Here is a 21,128-nt window from a genome sequence, read left to right on the forward strand (position 1 = left end):
GCCTCTCTGCCCACTTGGGGGCAGGCCTGGCCAAGGGGAGGGGACAGAGGGAGCCACACATCCAAATGAGGAAAGGTGGGCCAGGTGAAGAGGAAGAGCCACTTTGTTGACAATAAATTAAATATAACCGTGACTCAGGCTGGGCAGTGGCCCACTCCTGTAATCTCTCAAACGGGGACTTTTAGGCCAGGTTACCCATGTTCTTCCACAGCCAAACCTCTTCCCGAATTCTCCCCAGTACCCTCACCACAATCCCACTGGACAAACGACGTCCCAGAAAGCTGGATTTGAATTGACTTTATTATTCTGTAAATGTGAATTTTACAAAGCGCTTTACAATTAATGATGACATCCGTTTGTCATGGACTTCCATCTCTGAAACAGCTCTGAGCGCAGGCTCGGAGCCCTCGGCTTTCCCTGGTCAGCTTGCCCACAATTGCCGTGGTTTTAGTTATTGATACAATGTTGTCAGCCATGGCTACAAAGTAACAGTCTTGTCGCTACAGGGTCACAGCACAGAAAGAGAGAGAGGAGGAGGATGCTGGAGGGACAAAATAAAGGCCTCCTCCTCCCCCCTGAACAAAAGAAAGCCAAGATGTGGCATCTGCTCTAGCTCGGTGGTTCTGTGAAGCCCTCCTGAGAGGTAGGGGAGCAACTGATTTTATTAACTTATTTTCTAACAGTCATGAGTTATGATACTACTTCAACCCCTAGACGGTGCCTTCAAAACAACCCTCTCTTGGGCCCTTTTCTCCAAACATCCCACCGTAGGGACGAATGTTCTCCTTGCACCCAGAACGTTCAAGTAAAAAATATTTATACATTTTATACTTTCTCTTTTTGTCTGCTAAAAATAGTATTGCAAATTTTGGCTTCTTTTGACATAAAAATCACAATTGTGTGCAAAACGCTTGCAATGAGGTGACTGATGGGACGCAAGCAGAGGCTACTCAGTCAGAATGCTTTCGATCCTGCATCCTTTTCCTTTTCTGGGACAACAAAACAAACAAAAGCAAACACCTTTGCCATTTCTGAAACACTGTATCAAGCCCTTCTTGCAGCAGCACAGGCCGGGCTGGCTGACATCACGCAGAACCACACAGCAGCACCATTCGAAGCAGTGGTTAAAGCTGAGATGTCACATGCTCTCCGTTCCAATTCGGGATCCACAGCAAGCAGATCCTAACAGGCTCTCTTAAATTTTCAGCTGGTTGGTGGGCCATCTGCCCTTCCCACTTCACCTTTGGGGAACCCAAGCAGGGCACAATGGGGTGAGGCGGGGCAGAACAGGGGCAGCACTGGGCTTAGGAGGTTCCTGCTGTTGAACCAGGTAGCACCAGGCACCCCAGAGTCCCCTGGAGGGGACAGGCCCTGCGAGCTTGCCAGTCCCTTACAGGCCCTTCCTTCCACCTTCCTCTTGGTAATAATCTGAATAAATGCCACACAGCTAGTTTTCCTGGAGGCCCAGACCTGCCGTCACACCATGCAGGACCCTTAGGGTCTCCTTTCGATTGCCTTTCACACACCGCTGCATCCACATTCAAGGGCAAAGTAAGACACCAAATCAGACGCTAGCTGAAGCAACTGGTATAGAAAACAAGACAGAATTCAAGTACTGAGTCGGCCAGGCAGGCAGGTAGCCCCTCCAAGCTCACAGTATCAGCCCTGTCTCTGGTCCCTTGCCCTGGACCCCGCTATGCTTGTCCCAGCTGCCTCAGGGACGGCTGTTTGCTCTGGGAGGGCAGAGGAGTGGTGGCTGGATTAAGCCCCACCCCAGCGGCTCCAACACAATCCAGTCCCAACTGTCCTCATGGCAAAGATGCTGATGTAGCAATAGTTTCTACAATAGACTCTACATAGTATATGCATATTGCTAGTAGTCAAGCTGGGAACAGAGGTGCAGACATCTGACGAATAACTGAGAGGATCTCATCTATAGGGTCTGGACAAGCCAGGGACACGTGACAGGACAAGACAGGCCCGATTCTGGAATTAGTCATCTTGTAAACAAAGGAGGGGGGGAATCTGGTTTTTAAAATTGGTTTTCCTTGGAAAAAAAAAATAATCAAAAGATGCTAAGGCACTCTGGAAGGCCCCTCGGAGCCCAGGCCTGCCACCCGCCTGCCTTGCAGTACATTCAGGATGCAGAGGGAGTGCCCCTCCAGCAGGTACAGTCATTGGCCATGCATGTCTGCAAACGCTCCCCACCATGTCCACCATGGGACACATTAGTGCAAAACGCTCTGCCTGGCCCACCCGGGGCACAGGGAGAGCTCAGAATCCATTCACATTTAATTAATATTATTGAAGTTTTACCTATAGTTCTTGCCTTCCTTACCCAGAACAAAACAGATGGCAATTATAAACACTAAAGGACAGAGGTTGAGGACATTGTGCTAGCCCGAGCAGTGGTCAGGCATTCTGTGCGGCCACCGTCTCCTCCAATGGCCAGCGGCACCCTCCCCATGCTGGCCCAGGGAGGGGACCATGCCCATATTGGAGTGGAGGGATGAGAGAGAGCCCTTCTGCCACCAGCCAAAACAGGTGGGTCTGTCTCCCAAAGGTCCCCAGGGATGGTCAAATTAAAGTGCAAATTTGGGTGGGGAAAGCAGATAAAGGAATATTCCAGAGGCGAAGGGCACAGCCCCCCACCCCCCAATCCTGCCATACCCTCCACAGTTCTATGGTCTTCTCCCAGCACCAGGAGGGTTTGGTCCAAGTCACTAAACGGCTGGCTGGGGCTGCAAGCTACCTAGGACTAAGATGGGAATGGGAGAGGTGAGATCCATCTCCGGGTGGCTAGTTGCAGAGCTGGATACTAGCTAGCCTCCGTACTTACCCCAGGAGCAGGGAGAGGGGCTCAGGGCAGTTCCCACAGTGCCTTCCCTGATACCCCTTTCCCTTTCCCCAACCACAGGTCTTTCAGAAGAGGGGGAAGACATGTACTTATATTGTTAGCATAGTGCGTGGGCTACCTGGGAGGCCACTCCAAGGCAGGGCAGCGCCAGCAAAAATAATAAACTAAGGGGGGGGGGGCACAGAAGGACTAAACTGGACCTCAGGCTCTCCTACCATGGCCCTCCAGATGGGGAGAGGCTACCCAGTCTGTGGGCATACGGGGGGGGGGGTGTCATAGTGCAGCAAATTCAAGATGTTTAGAGGGATGGGAACACTAGACCTTTCTTTCAGGTTTGGAATCGTGGGTGTCATGGGCACTTCAGGAGCTGCTAGCCTTTGCGGGTGAGCAGGCAGTCCCTGGACACAAGTCCAAAAAGAGACACTTGGGTACGTGGCCTCAAGAGCATATCCCACACTTAGGAGTAGACACTAGCTACTCCTCAAAGCCCCTCCCTCAGGAACCACTCTCAGGATTTTCCAACTTTCTGGTCCCCAATGACATCCACAACCTGCCTACTACCCCAGCCCAGGCCTATGCCTGCCAACAACACAGGCACCCACAGTGAGCAATAAGCCCACCCTGGGCAGCGGAGTCCTGCTAGCTAGGCCTGACTTGTACACGACTAGCTGTTCTTTCCTGGGCCCGATCTGCCTCCAGTGGGAGGCCAAGATGGAGGTCCATGGCTGTGTATTCACCCAAATCTGTGGTAGGCTGGGGATAGAGACTTTAGTCCCTCACTGATTTTTTTTTTTTTTTTTTTTTAGCTATGTTGGGTCTGAAAGTTTCCAAACCACAAACAAAATAGATCTGAACTAAACAAAAACAGCAAACAAGCAAAATCCCAGAGTGGCTAGAGAGGCAGAGGGTGGTGAGGGCAGCCATGGCCAGGGGCATGGAGACCCTGGGGGGTCAGCAGGCCAGCCGCTGGGGGTCTAGGTGGAGCTCAGTGAGGACATGGGTATGGGGAGAGAACGCCTCGTCCTTCCCCCACTCCCAGGTGACCAGCCACAGCCACTGCTGCAGGGCCATCACTGGTTTCTGTGCATGCGCGCGCATGCATGCATACACACACACACACACACACACACACACACACACTCTCTCTCTCTCTCTCTCTCTCTCTCACACACACACACACACACACACACAACACACACAGACTCACTCTCTCACACACAGGTGGCTTCTTGGGAGGAAGGAAAACAAGAGAAATCTGGCCTCTGGAGGCCCAGCACTGCCCCACTGGGGGTCCTTATGGGTAAGAAATGGAGTGTCATGTCTGCCCCTCCACCCACAGGCCACTACTACCCCAGTTTCCGCTTTCAGAGCAGGAGGAATAGGAAGGGTAGATGAGGCAGGGTCAGGGCCGGACATCAGGGACCTGGTGGCCTCCTCTACCTCCCCAAGAAGGGGGAGGGGAGCACTACCATGGGAGACTGAGCTGAGGAATATCAAAAAGTCGCCCTGGGACCTTCCTCCCAGAGCACGGCCAGTGGCCTAAATGTTTACAGTATAATGAGTGTGTTTGTTTCCTTCATCCATTTTAAATACAGGCAGAATAAAAATCACATTTTTGTCAGGCAGCAGTAGCAGTTCAGTAGGTAAGTGGCTTGATCACATTTGTTTGTATTAGTAACGCATGCAAGCAGCTTTAGTACTCGGTCCCTTGTGAGTCGGCCTTGCTGGCCCCTTACAAGGTCCCTGCATAGGTGCCCTCTGGCCTTCTCGTTGCTGCGGCCACCGGTGTCTGAGGCCTGCTAGAGCTGGTGTTGCCCTGCTCAAAGGCCTGAGGGGGGCTCTGGCCATCAGCAGGCAGTGGCTCGGGGGCAGCCACCTCCTGGATAACCGAGCCTGCCCCATCCGCCTCCTCGCTAGCCTCGAAGGCAGGGTTGGCTGAGGCGCTCAGATCCACATTCACAGCATCAGTTCTCAGAGCCACGATGGTGGCGGCGTCACTTCGTCGCTCAGCATAGATGCGCTGCTCAAACACCTGCGAAGCAGCCGGCGGGAACTCGGGGTCCAGGGGCAGGCTGGCGGCTGAGGCGCCCATGACGGTGCGGTACATCTCCACACCCTCGGGCAGCATGGACTTGATCTTCGGCAGCCAGCGCTTGCGCACACGGCGAGCATTGGTACACATGTCTGCCGCAATCACGTTCATCTCGCTCTCCTTGAAGCTGGGGGCGAAGTTCTGACAGTACACTGCAGGGAGAGGTGGAAGGACGTGTAAGAGTGGCCTCTCCCCTCACTGCTCGGCCCACTGCTGCCCAAGTGTCCACAGAAGTGAGGTGCCCAGGACTGGCCTGTCTGCACTCTAGGTTCCCACTGAGACTCCCTCGATTTGAGCTTTGGGATGATGTCTATGACTAAGGTTAGTCAGCATGGGTGCCCATCAGGTTTGGACCTGTGTCTAACTTCTCTGGTCTTCCCACCTTCACCTGCAAACCGGGACAAGTAGAAAGAGGGTCCTCCCCACATGAGGAGCTGGTTTGCCAATGCCCTGGTTTCAGACACAGCAAACAAAAAGGAAGGTGGGTGTGTCATCTTCAATTAAAACAAAAGCACTCCTCTGTTTCCTACCAGGAGCTGGAGACCAAGGTCAGGCCCAGGTCCCCAGAGAGCAGGAACAGGTCCCTGAGAGCCCAGCATCTTTAGGTCCTATTGCCACCTCCATTCCTCAAGACTGCAATTACCCACTGCTAAGACTCTTCCTCTAGAAAACAGAATTAGTATCACAAAGGGAATTTCTAAGCAAGACAATAAGACGTTTCTTCCACAGGCGGCTGTGCTCTGGGCCAGTCTGTGTGTGTGTTGGGTTGCACGGCTTCTTCTGAGGGTACGGGGCTGGGCGGTGGCTTGCCACAGAGATGGACTGGGCTCCGCCCCACCACGCAGGAGCGGGAGGCAGAAGCCGGCCGAACAGATGGCAAAGGCTCAAAATAACCTCAACATGTAAATAAGGGGTTTTGTTCAAAAAGGAAAATTAGATCTATTTCACATATTAAAATAGTTTCGCAGCTGAATTCATCACACTTGGAAACCTACCAAGGACGTTAACACCTCGAGACGAGTTTTGCTTGCTGCTCTTTTCTCCCTCCTGGTCCCAGTCCCAGTGCTACAGGCCAAAGCAAGCATTCGAGACAGAAGCCCATCATGGCCCAGAATAACCCTGGGGCCCAACTTAGCCTGCCTCAGGTTGGGATCTCAATCCTAGATGGGATCCTGCAGGTTCCCAGACCGCACTGTGACCCGGCACCACCCACTCACGTTTCACAGCGTTCAGGACTCGGCTGTCCAGTGGCTTTCGGCTCGGGTCACTGGTGGACGAGCGTATGCCAGTGCCACAGCTATTGGCCAGTGTGTTCCTGGAGGAGGGAATGAGAAAAAGTGGCAGGGTTGGTTCAGAAGTGACCTAAGGAATGGGGCCCTCCACCCACATACTATGTGAAAAAGCCAACATCACCACACCGCCCCTGTGTCTCCCTTGAACAAGTGTGCATGTCTTCTGAGTCAAGGCCAATGTGGGGAGAAGGCTCAGCCTTTCTGTAAGGGAGTGACTAGCTCCGGCACTGGCCATGGGACACCCAGCGCCTCCGGAGTGTGCTGCTTCTCCTAGGGGAAGGGAGACACAGTCAGTCTTTCTCTAGGCTGAGCCCTGGCATAGAGGATGTGCTATCTTTCTGGAGCTTTTCCAGGGCATCTCCAGGCCAAATGTCCACATTAGTGTTAGGAATGAATGTTAACGTTGTGAAAGTTCCAAGCTTTGATGACCAGAAGCTCACAGCTAGAGGAACCTCTAGAATCTTCTGCCACCCCCTATACACCTACCTGTCAAAGAAGGTGGCCAGGAGCCTCCTCAGCAGGACCTTGTGCTTCACCCCTGCACACAGATGGCAGTTCATGAGCTGGCCACGTGTGATGTAGACCCCGGAGCCTAAAGCCAGCAAACATCAACATATGAGGTCTTCAGCATTATAGACCAAACCTGGCCTCATGCCCTCTAAGGGGATGCTAGGGTCACAGAAGACTGCAGGGGAGCCTAAGGAGGGGTGGAAGGTGAAAAGGGGCCTCCAGAAAGAACTCTCAGTTCTGCCCTGCTGGAGGACACTAGGGTTGGAGGATGCTAAGGCCAAGCTCTTCCCAACTTACATCATCAACTGAAATCTAGCAGGGCTGGGAACACTGTGACAAACCTATAGCTTCAATGTCTCCTAAACTCCCAGCTTCCCCTTTTCTCATGTTTGTTTGTTTTTGTTTTATTTTCTCAAAACAGGGTTTCTCTTGTAACAGCTCTGTAGACCAGGTTGGCCTCAAACTCACAGAGATCTGCCTGTTTCTGCCTACCAGTGCTGGGATTAAAGGTGTGCGCCACCATGCTGGCTCATCTTTCTTATTTGCTTTGCTCCCTTTCTGAGACAGAGTTTCTCTGTGCTGGCTGCTGGAACTCACTTGGTAGACCAGGCTGATATCTCTCTCTCGCTCTCTCCACCTGCCTCTGCCTCCAGCATGCTGGGACAATAGGCGTGCACCACCCACCATGTCTGGCTGCTCATCTTATTTCTGATGAAGCATGCAGTAGCTAAACCTTTTTGTTTCAAGACAAACTCTTACTGTATAGTTTAGGCTTGCCTCCAATCCTCAATTCCCCTGCTTCAGCCTCTCAAGTACTTTGGTTACAGGTGTGCATACCGCACCTAGTTCCCAGATCTTCCCATCAGCTCTGTCTATTAGGTCTTGGCAGAAAGAAGAGCCTAGGTCGCTGGGTGGTGTTGGTGCAGGTCTTTAATCCCAGCACTCAGGAGGCAGAGGCAGGCAGATCTCTGTGAGTTTGGGGCCAGCCTGGTCTACAAGAGCTAGTTCCAGAACAGGCCCCAAAGCTACAGAGAAACCCTGTCTGGGGAGCGGGGGGAGGGAAGGGGAAGAAGAGCTTAGATGAGGAAAGAAACCTGCAGTCACTTAACGAACAATTCTACCCTCTTAAATGGCTTCTCAGCAGTCTGAGAGACTGTCTCTAGCTCCCAGAGAATTTATCATATCCCAGGACTTGGTTGGAGCACTCCCACATTGCCTACCGGAACTGGTAATAAAGTCTCTAAGGCAGTGGTTTCCAGGAGAGGGGACAACTGGACAGAATCGAGTGTTGCCCAGGATGTAGTAGTAGGGGGTGTCAGGGAGAAGCAAGAGATGGTGGCTCAGGCAGGACTGAGGAATCTGTCCAACTTGCTAGGGGCTTCCCAAGTAAACAAAAAGAGCAATTAAAGACCAGACCTGGTGACTCACACCTTTAATCCCATCACTCAGGAGACACCAGCAAGAGGATCTCTTATGAGTCGAAGCCAGCCTCAAGGCAATTACAGCAAGCAGTGTGGGGACCAACGGGGTGCCACCCACTTGGATCTTGTTGGATACTGCCTTACAACATGCAAGGACCCCAATGCTAAAGGGATGATGTTTCTGAAAAGGTGCTTTCCTTGAGGGCTTCTGGAGTCTACTCTGGACTGTGAGATACCATTCAGACAGACTGGACAGTGGGGTAGGAGGGACACTGGTAAACATGACTTCTTCTATCTGTGACCTAATTTAAAATACATCATGGATATAGCCCCTGCCAATCAGGAGCCTGGCCAGCTCAGGGGACTCAATTAAAATGCTAAATTAATTCAATTGAATAACTCCTCTTAATGACACATTCTTCTAAAAAGAAATCAAAAGAAATTTAAGATGTTCTTTTTTTCTTTCTTTTTGACTGGTGATGAGTGAGTGCATTGTTCATAGCGCTGAGAAATAATGGCTAGGACATTTGCATACAGTGACGATGATGGGCGGGGCCACCTCACCTGCTACAAGCTCCAGTTTCTCTCCAGGGTCACCCTCCGAGTAGAGCTTCGGGTGGCAGCGGTACCCGATCTGGCTGATGAGGCTGGCAGGCAGCGCTACCAGGTCGCGACGGATGAGGACACAGGAGCGACTTTCCAGGGGCACGGGCTCTGGCTTCTCTTGTACTAAGGCAAAGAACTAATCCAATTAGGTGGGAGTCTGCGGGTGAACCTGGGTTGCTCTGTACCTGCCTACCACACCCCCCAAGGCCCAGGTTAGAAACACTCCATCAGTCTGGGGCTAACCTAAACCCAGGGCAGCCAGCCCTCCACACTATACAAGCAGTGTGCCCACCTCCAATCCAGCCCTGGCCTGCAATGATGCCTCCTGATAGCATGAACGGGAAGACAGCCAGTGAGAAATGCCTGCCTAGGCCTGGCAACAGGCTGCAGAGGGCGAGAGGTGGTTCCCACAGTGTCTACCCAGTTGGCTATTGGTTAGGTGGGAGGGGGGCATAGGGCATGTTCTGGAAGCAGGATACAGACAACCTGACCAGAAGAGACCTTGAAGCTGCAGGAGGAGTTTGAACTCAGCAGTCTGCATCTTTCAGAGAGTAAGGCTGCCAGGAAAACCCATGGAAGACACAGGCAGGGAGGGAAACAGAACAGGACCTCAGGCTCTCTTCAGAGTGGCTTCATGCAAGAGGTAACCAGACTCGACTAGTTCTACTTGGCAGGTGAGCGGATGAGTGTCTTAGCACATTCGGGGACATGGCCTCTTGGACTATTTTAGCTTGGCACAAGGAAGTGCTCCTAAATATTTGTCAAAAGCAAAGACAGCAGTCCGCCATCCCTGTTGTCTGGGGATGTTCTGGCAAACCATGTCTGGAACAGGCAGCTCTGAGGCTGCACCCATCATGCAGGTCCACAGGTGAGTGCAGGACACCAGTTAGCCAGCATCAGCCTCCAACAGGCAGGAAGAACAATCTCTTACAAGTCACAGAGGGCTCGGGCCAAGGCTTCTTATGAAGGACTACTTGCTGGGCACCCTATGCTACAAGACATAGGAGGCCCGGTGGTCCTAACCCCAATCCTGCAGTCTGTCTCAGTTCCTCCATTTCCCCACTGCCTCTTCAGCCCCCTTTCCCAGGAGGCCTTGCACTTGGGCTAGTCTTTTGGCTAATCCTTGGTCCGTGTTCCCATAGGCCACAGAGACTGGCATTAACACGTACTCCACCTTGCTCAGAGAGAGGCCACAGGTGCCATATTACTCTCTCCCGTGTTCCCAGCACACAGGTTAGGTCCTTAGAGGGCCACCTGTTCCAAGCCAGCTGTTCTCTGATGTGTGTTTCTATATTTGTGTATGTATGTGTTTGTGTATGTGTGCATCTGTGTGCATTTATGCATGCGTGCTTGTGTATTTGAGTGTGTCTATGAATGTATAAGTCTGTATCTGTGTCTGTGTGGTGCAGGCAGGACTTGGCCCTAAGACAGCTAGAATTTGTTGGCCCCACAGGCTTAGAGCCTGGCAGGCTCAATGCAGGTAGCTCAGACTTCGACCTTGCCCTGAGACAGCTCCAAGATCAGACAGACACAGGTACACCTGGTTGCTCCAGATGGGCTAGCTTCCTGTCCCTCTTCATAATAACCACACGGTAAGGACGCTCAGTGCTTCTTAGCAGGGGCCACTGTGCAGGGGCCCCATGAGGACAGATGGCACAGGAAGGATGTGAAAGTCATTTTAACACACTGTTCCTGAGGGAGATGTTGGGACATCCATCCCTAAGGGCCAACATCTGGGTTCTGAAGTGACCACCCACACCCTAAGGGTTTGAGAACAGAAGACAGGGTGGGAAGCCTATGTGAGTCTCCCAGATGCCTCAGGCCCGCTGCTGCAGCTCCGGATAGCGTCTCCACCTGCGTCTGAGGAAGTCTCAGAGCCGGCAGACAGACAGTGAGGACAAAAGCCAGAAAAATGGAAGATGCTGAGAGGCAGACCCCTGCCTGGTACCAACTGCTGGTCAGGCTGGCCAGGTGGCATTTCCCAACCAGCGGAGGAGAATCGTTACAGCCCGGAATTACCCAGAGACCGAGGGAACACATCAAACAATCCGGATGGTATTTTAAAACATAATTATCCGCCCCCCCGCCCCCCGCCCGCTGTGATTACACATGCAAACGAGCAGCGCTGTGCGTGGCATTTACATAAAGAGTGTTCACCAACAGAAATAATTCTCCGTCCTCAGCCAGCGCTCTCTCGAGATGTTTTTCTCAACAGCAGAAGTTGTTTGCGCTCCACACGCACACCCTCCCCAGCCCGGCTCCCCAAGAGCCAGAGACTGTCAGCCCAGAGCCCCAAAAAACCTCTTCTATTTCTGCCCTGCCAAGTGCTGGATGCTGTCGTCTCTAAAAATACACGAAACCGAGCCTCAGCTCATTGGCGAAGAAGGTACTCTGAACTCCTTCGGGTGCCTCCGCCCCTGCCCCAGGTCCCCACGGGGTGGCTTCGGTAACCACTCAGGCTACAGCTAAGTGGTTAAGGGAAACTCCAGAGACTCACTCCCAGAGGAGATTGGACCTTCATTCCCAGGAGACCTCAATGGGCACTGAGTCCAGGCTGGTACTTGTTCCAGGTGTGCTGGGACTCCAACATCCCTGTTCGCCCCACTCCTTACCCCCACATGGAGGATTGTGAGCTGAGGAGAGAGCCTGTGATGACATGAAATTCCCTGCATCCTGATCTCCGGTACCAGGAGACTTAAGTCTCCTATCATGCGGGACTGGTCCCAGTGGTATATCAATGTCACTTTCCCATTCCCCAGACCAGGTGACAAGGTTCTGGTTTCTAGGGCTGAGTATCCTAAGGAGAGCATGCTGAGGCATAGTTAGTGACCTCAATGAAGAGCTGACTAAACACTGAAGTGTAGCCTTCCTGGTCACAGCAGGAAGACCTGTTATGGGGCCTCCTTTCCCCAGGACCATTGACCCACCCCCTTTAGGTCACACCACAGAAGCCAATTGGATACTAGTGGCCACATGATATGTGGCTTACATTCCAGGGCTCTTAACATGGTCACCCAGGAGGCCTGCTAAGTCTCTGAGGCCCAGAGGCACCAAGTCTGGGTGGTAGACACGTAGGGCGCCCCAATTGTCCAAGAAGGGCATAGAAGGTCAAACCTGTAGGATTTCACTTTTGTGAGGTTCCCAGGTGTCAAGCCATATGAAACCAAGAGGTAAAATATTTTGAGTGGGGAATCCACGTCAGTTTGGGAAGCTGTCAGAAGTTCTATGGATAGGACGTTAGTGATGGCAGAACAATGTGCATATGTTAATGTCACTGAACAGCACACTGAAAATGACTACAAAATACTACCTTATAATATAAGGTATAAGCACATTTAAAAGAGGAAGAGGCTGGGCATTGTGGCTCAGGCCTAGAATCCTAGCACTAAGCAGACAGGAAGATCAGAGTTCAAGGTCATCCTTGTGAGAAACAAAGCAAAACAACAACAAAAACAAGGAAAATAAGCACTTTGGGTGTAGCTTAGTGATCGACCACATTCAGCTGGGATGAGGCCCTGCGAAAAGAGAGAGCAGGAGAGGGGGAGGGCAGATCCCACAGTCCGTTTCCCTCCCAGGGGTCTGCCCCCAGGAGACTGCTCAGCAGTAGCTCCCCTACTGTTCACTGATACCCTTGGGGTGAAGCATGCCAACAGCCCCATTTCTGGGAACCCCATCAAGAAGTCCCAAGTGATATAAACAGCTGCCAGTGGGTCAGAGCTGCACAGAGGCCTGGGGAAGGTGATCCCTACCTACTTCCTACTTCACAGACTAGTTGTACACACCACCCCCTCAAAATACAGAATCAGAAAACGAACCCTAGTTCTTAATTGTGAGTAGAAAAAAAATGAGCCCATGATGAGAGAAAAATGCCAACTTGCACTGGAAGACTCCCGGTAATGCTGCCGTCATCGAGACCACACGGGACCGACGGACAGACAGACGCTCATCCCAGAGCTGCCACAGGTGATCTGCACAAGCACACTCTGCTGGCTTACACTGGTGTGAGACAGTCAGCAGAGCTGGCTGACTTTTAGGCCCTTTACAGTCACCCCGCACCAAAACCAGGGCCGCTCTCATTCGGACCCTCACTCCTCCGATGCAGAAGTAATCCTGGAGACTTTTAGAAGTAAAGAGCAAGAAAAACCTGTTCTTGGATTTGGGTAAGAGTTCTGACATGATCCCGACAGCACAAACCCTGAAACAACCAGAAATGTCAGTTCTTCAAAGTGGAAAAAAACAGCAAACACTTATGTGAAAGTAACAAAATAAGTTGGCTACGGGTGGGAAGGACAAAGAAAACTCTCTCAAAACTCAACTTTTAAAAACAGCAGCAGCAGCAAAACGAGGGCTGGAGAGATGGTTCAGTGTTAAGAGCACTGCCTGGCTGCTCTTCTAGAGTTCCCGAGTTCAATTCCCAGCACACATAGAGGCTCACAACTGTAGCCCCATGAGTTCCAAGGCTCCCATCTGGTGTGCAGATGTACATACAGACAAAAGTGCCCGCACGCATAAATAAATCTTTAAGAATAAACCAACGAAGCGTCTGTTTAAAACACGGGCAGACATAGAGAAGATTTATGGATGAGAATGTGCACTGGTAAAGTGCTTGCTCAACATTCAGCCAAGAAACGAAACTGAAGCCAGGTAATGGTGGCACACGCCTTTAACCCCAGCACTGGGGAGGCAGAGACAGGTGGATCTGTGAGTTCGAGGCCAGCCTGGTATACAAGAGCTAGTTCCGGGACAGACTCCAAGGCTACAGAGAAACCCTGTCTCCAAAAACTATTAAACAAAAAAGAAATGAAACCAAAACCACAATAGAATAGCATCCTGTTCTTTGAAGTCAGGACCTAGAACCAGTTACGAGGTGGAACATGGCACCCCTGCACCGTCAGTGAGAGCAAGGATGAGAGCTACCTTGAAGAGCAGTCCCATGGCTTGGCACGAGTCAGAGTCTGGGAGTGAAGGGGTCACACTCATAAAGGACATCCACCTGAACGCGGTAGCCTTGTGTCTTAGGAACAGGTTTATAGGGATGAAGAGCAGGAAGTTTGGAGGAGGTAAGCGGACACTAGACCTCGGTGACTGATGGCTGGAAATCAGGGTGTGGGAGGTACTACCTGTGCACCCAGACAAAAGAAACAACCCCACATATGCCCTGATCTTCCACAGAGGATTGTGCCTCACCCCCACCAAACACACACTTCCTGCCTAACACCACCCAGGCCTGACTCAGGAACTTCCTGATGGCCAGGGCCTGGCTGCTGAGGGTGGGCTCTATGACTCCACTGGCTCTGCTGGCAGGCCCAGCCAGCTGCACACTCAGCACCACTGGCTAGTCGGTAGCCTGTCATCCTGTAAGGGCCCCACACTCGGGCTTCACCAATACAGGCTTTTCCTGAAGCCGTGTCCCCTCCACAGCTTCCGGAGGAGCCTTGCAAAAAGGGAGTAAATAATAAACTCTAATTGCCAGGAGGGGCTCCCTGCGACAACGGTCAGGCATGTCCCCAACATTACCTGGACATACCCATTTCACAGATGCCAAAATGTGGGCCAAATCCATCCCAGATCCAAGGTAAATATGGCAAGTTGGATACACAAGAACACAAGCTGGGTAGGGAAACCCAGAAAGGACAGCGGATGTGGGACCAGGGGATGTACACATATTCATGGCTGATGTGGGCTCCTAGGGGTAGGACAGAGGGGCCTGTGGTCTCTGGACTCACTATGTTCTGCTGCCAGAGAGACTTAAGCAGTGAGGGTACACCCTCAACAGTACCCACAAGGGGTGTCATGTCAGACCCAGTGACCAGGCTTCTGGATCTAAATAGCCTTCTGGGCTCTGTTTTGAAGACCACTGTGGCTCCCATGAGTGACCTGGTCCCCCCATGTTTATTGGCTGGTGTAGCCTTCATACCCATGGTCCCGGCCAAATGTTTCCCCTGAAAGCCAAGCTTGCCCATTCCTTCTTGCTAGCCTGCTATGAATTTTTCCACTTCACCCAATGACACCTCAGAGACACACAAAACCTCACACAGGACAGGATGTGTCTTCCTTGACAAGTGGCACAGAGAGAACAGGCCATGGTCACACAAAGGGCATAGACCAAAGTAAAGATTTCTCTGTGTGGCGGTAACCCTAGGACACTGAATGAGTTAAAGCCAGGCACGGGGTTTAGCTAATACCTCACACCTTGAGCTTGGAAAAACACCTAGAATGGGGCACCTATGGGTACCCCAGGGAACAGATCAGGAAGCAAGTAATTCACCCCAGAGACCTTGCTTCAGCTACAGAGCCACCAGGGCAAGAACTTCTTTGTAGAGAGCAACTGTAAGATATGTTTAAAAAAAAAAAAAAAAACGGGGGTCTGCCAGGATTAGGACTGCGACTCCAGGGAGGACAGAGCACAGTGGGGCACGAGGGACAGGGTAGGGAGACTTGGTGAGGCTCAGGACTCAGGGGTGGAATTCTGAGCACCATGCTACAGTATCCTTGGGTGTCTCTGTAGAATACTAAGCAGCAAGTATGCAGGACAAGACTCCGAAAAACAACAGCCAAGACACGGCTTGGTGGTTTCTGTCCTGGGAGGCAGACTAGATTTCAGAGCCTGCCAAGGCAGTTCCAGCTTCCAGCTGCAACCCAGAACAGCTATGGTTGAGCCTGGGGCTCAGAACACAGCCTGTGCTGGGCCCACCCAGGGCCTCTCACCACAGTCTGGGAGGACCAGTGCCCAGGCCCTCCTTGGAACAGCTGTTCGGGCTTCTAAAATGTTTTTAAGTAATGCCCAGCTATCAAGGAAACAATACTAGGAAGACCAGAAAACAGCAGCAAAACTATTAGACGCAGACCAAATGAGAAAAAAAAAAACAACAAATCGATTTACAAAAAGACATTAGATCTGACAATTAGCAGATGCAGACTTTAAGATCTCTGCTGTGAATGTGGGAGGGAGGGAGTGGGGAATAAAACTGGGAGCCTCAAAGAAAACCAGAATCAATAAGGAAATAAAAGACGGCAGTAACTAAAACCCTGAATCCAGAAGGGTGATTTGGGGGAAGAATTACACAGAGCAGATAAGATTCGTGAACTAGAAAATAATTCAACGCGTAACACTCAGATGTAGAAGGAAACAAAAGCAGCAGAGAACAGCGGCTGAAGAGGTCGGTGGTCAAGAGCACACAGGACATTGCTTCAGTTTCCACACCCACATGGCAGTCCACAACCCTCTGTAACTCCAGTTCCGGGGGCACCTTCTTCTGGCCTCCACAGGCACTGCATACACGTGGTGCACAGACATCCATGCAGGCAAAACACTCATATGCATAAAATAAACAATTTTTAATCTTAAAAAAAAAAAAAGACAGAAACTAGAATAGGAGACACATGGAGAGCCTGGGCCTCAGGAGCAGGCGGCACTGGTAGCAATCGCGCTCCAGAGGGAAGAAGGCAAGAAGGCCACTGTGTTCAAGACAAGTACAAGAGAGAGCCAACAGTGGTTGGAACACAACAAGCCCCTAGGAGGAAAGTGGCCCTGGGCAGGTCTCTGCCCCCTGTGTGCTGGGATTAAAGGCGTGCACAACAACAAGCTGCTCACAGGATTAAGACACACCAGGGCAGCGGCAGAGCAACAGGTGTGGGAGGCTCCTGGGCAGAAATGCTTTGTGATGCAAGTCAGGTGGTAAAAGCCCCAAAGTTTGTAAAACACTAATGCAAAGATGCTGAAGTCATTTGCCTTCAGAAGGACACCATAAAAACACACAGGTCTTATTCACAGAAAACAGGACACTTGATTACTGCAAAAGAGTAGGAAAAGAAAAAAAAAAAAAAAAAAAAGAAGGAAGGCACAGCAGGGGTCAGGGTCGGAAGGAACTAAACCCTAACAATCAGGCTGTTTACAGGAAATGCGAATGGGCCCAGCACTCTAACAACTCAAACCTAGGAGCTGGGGTACTGACTGACCCTGTGAATTCCAGCCACCCAGAAGATGGAGGGGAAAGGATGGCCGGCCTGGGCATCCCAGGAATGCCTGTGTAACACAGTGAGACCCTGATTGTCATGAGATAAAAGGTAGCTTGAAAACAAGAGGCAGGTACAGGCACACAGCACATAGAAGAGAGCTGGGTACCATGTAAACGTCAGAACAGAAGGCATCAGTGAAAAGAAACACTGCCGTTTTACAGGAAAACAAGCCTGGATTAACATGCACCCAGTACAGCCAGCAAGACGGCGGCAGGAACTCAAGAGTCACACACTGCCTCTGTGCCCGCCCAAGACCAGGCCAACCTGGAAGAACTCCCAGCTCTGCCTTGAGCCTGGGTGCAGCTTATAAGGCAGGCCATGCAACCGCCTCTCAGCACATTTGGAACTAAGTAGGGCAGCAGGCAAGGCTCCACAGACTCCAGAGAGAGAAGGAGGAGGGCAGAGTGCACTCCAGGACCACACAGGACTCAGATGGCTAAGATGAATCTAATTCTGAACGTGCCTGAAAAATCAAGCAAGGTCATAAACCCAAGAGCCATGGAAGCAGGGGTCATGTATCCGAAAAGATATGTATGGATAAAGACAACAGAGCACAGCAGAATATGCTGTGGTAAGGACCTGGCACCATGTGGAGCCCCCGCCTGGCATTCAGGGTAGTGTGGGAGCACCGGGCTCCATCCCAAAGCAGGATAGCTCGCTCACAGGCCTAACAATATGGAGATGATTTTATTTTATTATTTATTGTGGGGCTTAAAATTTTTAAATTGTTTGATATGCGTTTTGCCAACATCTATGTCAGTGCATCATGTCAATGCCTGGACCCCTGGAGCTGGAATTATTGATGACTGTGAGCTACCATGTGGATTTGGGGAATTGAACCTGGGTCCTCTAGAATACCCATGTGCTTAACCATTGAGCCATCTTTCTAGCCCCTAATTGTTGGCTTTGTAAACTGATACTAAAACATACATAATGTAGCAAGCCAGACATAGAAGTACATGCCTTTAATTCCAACAGGTAAATGGATCTTTGGGAGATCCAGGCCAGCCTGATTTACATAGTGAGTTCCAGATAAGTTAAAACTAAACAGTGAGATCCATCCTATCATATGCAGGGCTCATGAGATGACCGAGTGGGTAAAGGTGCCTGCTGCCAAGATGGACAACCCAGGTTTGATCCCCAGGAGAAAACCAACTTCTACAGGTTGTCTTCTGATCTCTACACATGAGCCACGGCACATGCACAACCCCTGCCCCGTGCCCTCCTCACATTAGAAGAGACACCAATACAAAAAGGTTAGGCTAAAAACAGATTCTGTGCAGGGGGGAGTTCAAGGAGAGCTAAGTAACTAATGGCCACCCATGGTCTCTGCATGGTGTGTCCACAGACTATGGGACAGACACAGTAATAGGACTATCACAGACATTAAGCTCTTGAGAGCACATGGAACTTCATTCCAGTAAAAGTGAACATAGATGTCACTGGGAAGTCTATTAAAAGATTCAATTTATGCTGGGCGGTGGTGGCGCACACCTTTAATCCCAGCACTTGGGAGGTAGAGGCAGGTGGATTTCTGTGAGTTCAAGGCCAGCCTGGTCTATAGAGCTAGTTCTACAGCCAGCACTACACAAAGAAACCCTGTCTCAAAACAACAACAACAACAAAAATATATAATAAAAACACAACTTACCAAAACTGACACAGAAAGTAGAAACTGAGTTGTCCTGTTGCAAAGACAATTCGTCTGGATACCCACCTCCCTGTGAACGGTGCAGTGGCTCTACACACCTCTTCTGGATGTTTAATCAAACGCATTAGAGAAAAAAGTAATCCTTGATCTTCTCTGTGACAGATACCAAACCTTGACAGCAAACCCAGAGTGGAGCTTTATGGGAAAGCAAGGGGCAATCTCACTCCTGCAAAAGAGTCTCAAAGGTCTCTGAAATATTGGCAGCAGGGGTAATGACTCCCACCTGTAATTTCAGCACTGTTTCCTGTCTGCCATAATGTCAAATGTCCCTTCCTGCCATGATGGACCCATCCCGTGAACCCGTGAGCTAAGTGGATTCCTCCCCTTTAAAGCCACACAAGTTATCACAACCTAAATATAACTAACACAGAGGGATTTGTGTGGGCAAAGTGCCACCTTCCTATTGCTAACACTCTGTGGTTGTTACAGTTTTTGTTTCTTTGAGACAAAGTCTCACTGTTTAGCCCTAGTTGGCCTGAATTTACTATGCAGACCAGGCTGGCTTTGAATTCACAGAGATCCACCTGCTTCTTCCTTCCAGGTGATGAAATTAAGAAGTGTGCCTCTATACCTATCTTACTGTCTTTTTTTTATAGTGTAGGGATTATTATATTAAAAACTCTTATGCGTATGAGTGTTTGTCTATATGAGCACTATGTACACACCTGGGGGCACAGGGTGTGGGGTCCCCTGGAACTGTAGTCACAGATGATTGTGAACCACCATGTGTGGACTTGAAACTCAACCTGGGTCCACTAGAAGGGCAGCAAGGTCACCGATTGCAGAGCCATCTTTCCACCCCCTTGTTTTGGTGAGCAGGTCTCACTCTGTAGCTCAGGTTGGTCTTGAATTTGAGTGAGACCCCACAGCTAGGGTGATTTCATCCCAGGAATACAAAATTAACAGTACAAGGCAAGCCATGGCATTGCACGCCTTTAATCTCCTCCTGGGGGAAGAGGCAGGCAGATCCCTGTGAGTTCGAGGCCAGCTTGGTTTACATCGCAAGTTCTGGGACAGCTAGGAGTTGTGTGGAGAAACCCTGCCTCAAAAACAATAAAGTAAATAAATTAACAAAACACAGGAGGAAACACACACACAGCTGTGATCTCTGTAAAGATGCCTCATCCACGGAAGCTGCGTACAGGACAGTGGTTCCTTAAGATCGCACTACTTGGTGACACAGTCTGACCTTCATTTTGCAATGTGCCCTCTAGGATGCTCAGGATCTAAGATTGCCCAGTGCAGGCCAGCATTAAGCAGTGTGATGGTCTGAATGAGAATGTTCCCCAGGCACAAGTATTTGAACACTTCAGTCTCCAGTTGTTGGCCTTGCTGGAAGTCCATCACAGGGGGGCAGGCTTTAAGGGTCTGTACCTTTGCCACACTTCCAGTTTGCTCTTTCAGCTTCTACATGCTTGTGGTTGAAGATGTGAACTCTTTGTTTCCTGTTCTCATGGTCACCTGCTGCCTGCCACGCTCACCCCCAAGCCCTGCTATAATAGGGTCTACCTCTGGAACTGTAAGTCCACCTTAGAGTTCTTCCACCTTAAGCTACCATGGTATCTTATCGCAACAACAGAAAACTAAGACAATGAATGGCAAGAGGCTATGGTAAGGGAAAACAAAAAGCTTTCGTCAATTTTCAACTTTTTCGGGGAAAAAAACCTTAAGTCAAGGGGGAAAAAAAGAAATAGCCTTAATTTGATAAAAAAACAAAACAGCAAAACCACAGCAAGCCTAGAACGGCACCGCACAATGGGTCTGATGTATCAAAAGCTTTTCCTGAATTGAGGAACGAGAAGGAACAGGAAATCCCAGCTAGGGCTGGAGAGATGGCTCAGAGGTTAAGAGCATTGTCTGCTCTTCCAAAGGTCAATTCCCAGCAACCACATGGTGGCTCACAACCATCTGTAATGGGGTCTGGTGCCCTCTTCTGGCCTGCAGGCATACACAGACAAAATATTGTATACATAATAAATAAATATTAAAAAAAAAAAAAGAAATCCCAGCTAATGCCAAGAGGCAAGAAAAGGAACACACAGGTTATCACTAGAAATAAAATCATTAGTCAGGCGGTGGTGGCGCACGTCTTTAATCCCAGCACTTGGGAGGCAGAGGCAGGTGTATCTCTATGAGTTTGAGGCCAGACTGATCTACAAGAGCTAGAGAGAAACCCTGTCTTGAAAAACAAAACAAAACAACATAAAAGAAATAAAATGATGGGCTGGAGCTGGGGCTCAGATGGCTGAGGGCTTGCTTAGCAAGCACAAAGCCCCGAGTTAGATCTCTATCACCATGTAAATCAGGTTGAGTGTCTGAAATACCAACAGGTGAAGGAGAATCACAAGTTCAAGGTCAACCTCAGCTTCACTGTGAGTTCAAGTTTACATGGTAAAAAAGGGTTAATAAAGGAAGAAAAGAGGGGGCTGGAGAGATGGCTCAGTGGTTAAGAGCATTGCCTGCTCTTCCAAAGGTCCTGAGTTCAATTCCCAGCAACCACATGGTGGCTCACAACCATCTGTAATGAGGTCTGGTGCCCTCTTCTGGCCTGCAGACATACACACAGACAGAATATTGTATACATAATAAATAAATAAATATAAAAAAAAAGGAAGAAAAG

At 50.3% G+C, this 21,128-nt stretch overlaps 1 protein-coding gene across 4 annotated transcripts in view; it reads right to left on the reverse strand.

Annotated features, from left to right (window-relative positions):
• Positions 1-288: 288 nt before the first annotated feature.
• Nacc2 (NACC family member 2) overlaps positions 289-21,128 on the reverse strand; it is a 69,297-nt gene continuing 48,457 nt past the window's right edge. For all 4 annotated transcript variants that reach the window (XM_041674455.1, XM_041674454.1, XM_041674456.1 and 1 more), the window contains 4 exons: positions 8,737-8,901; positions 6,728-6,833; positions 6,167-6,264; positions 289-5,101 (listed from right to left, as the gene is read on the reverse strand). In XM_041674455.1, the coding sequence (XP_041530389.1) occupies positions 4,590-5,101; positions 6,167-6,264; positions 6,728-6,833; positions 8,737-8,901 (881 nt within the window). In that variant the 3' untranslated portion in view covers positions 289-4,589. The remainder of the gene's footprint in view (positions 5,102-6,166; positions 6,265-6,727; positions 6,834-8,736; positions 8,902-21,128) is intronic.

The sequence above is a fragment of the Microtus oregoni genome, unplaced genomic scaffold (genome assembly GCF_018167655.1).
Source record: "Microtus oregoni isolate MIOR12 unplaced genomic scaffold, Mior012 000025F_ref0000491, whole genome shotgun sequence".
In the NCBI taxonomy this organism is placed as follows: domain Eukaryota; kingdom Metazoa; phylum Chordata; class Mammalia; order Rodentia; family Cricetidae; genus Microtus; species Microtus oregoni.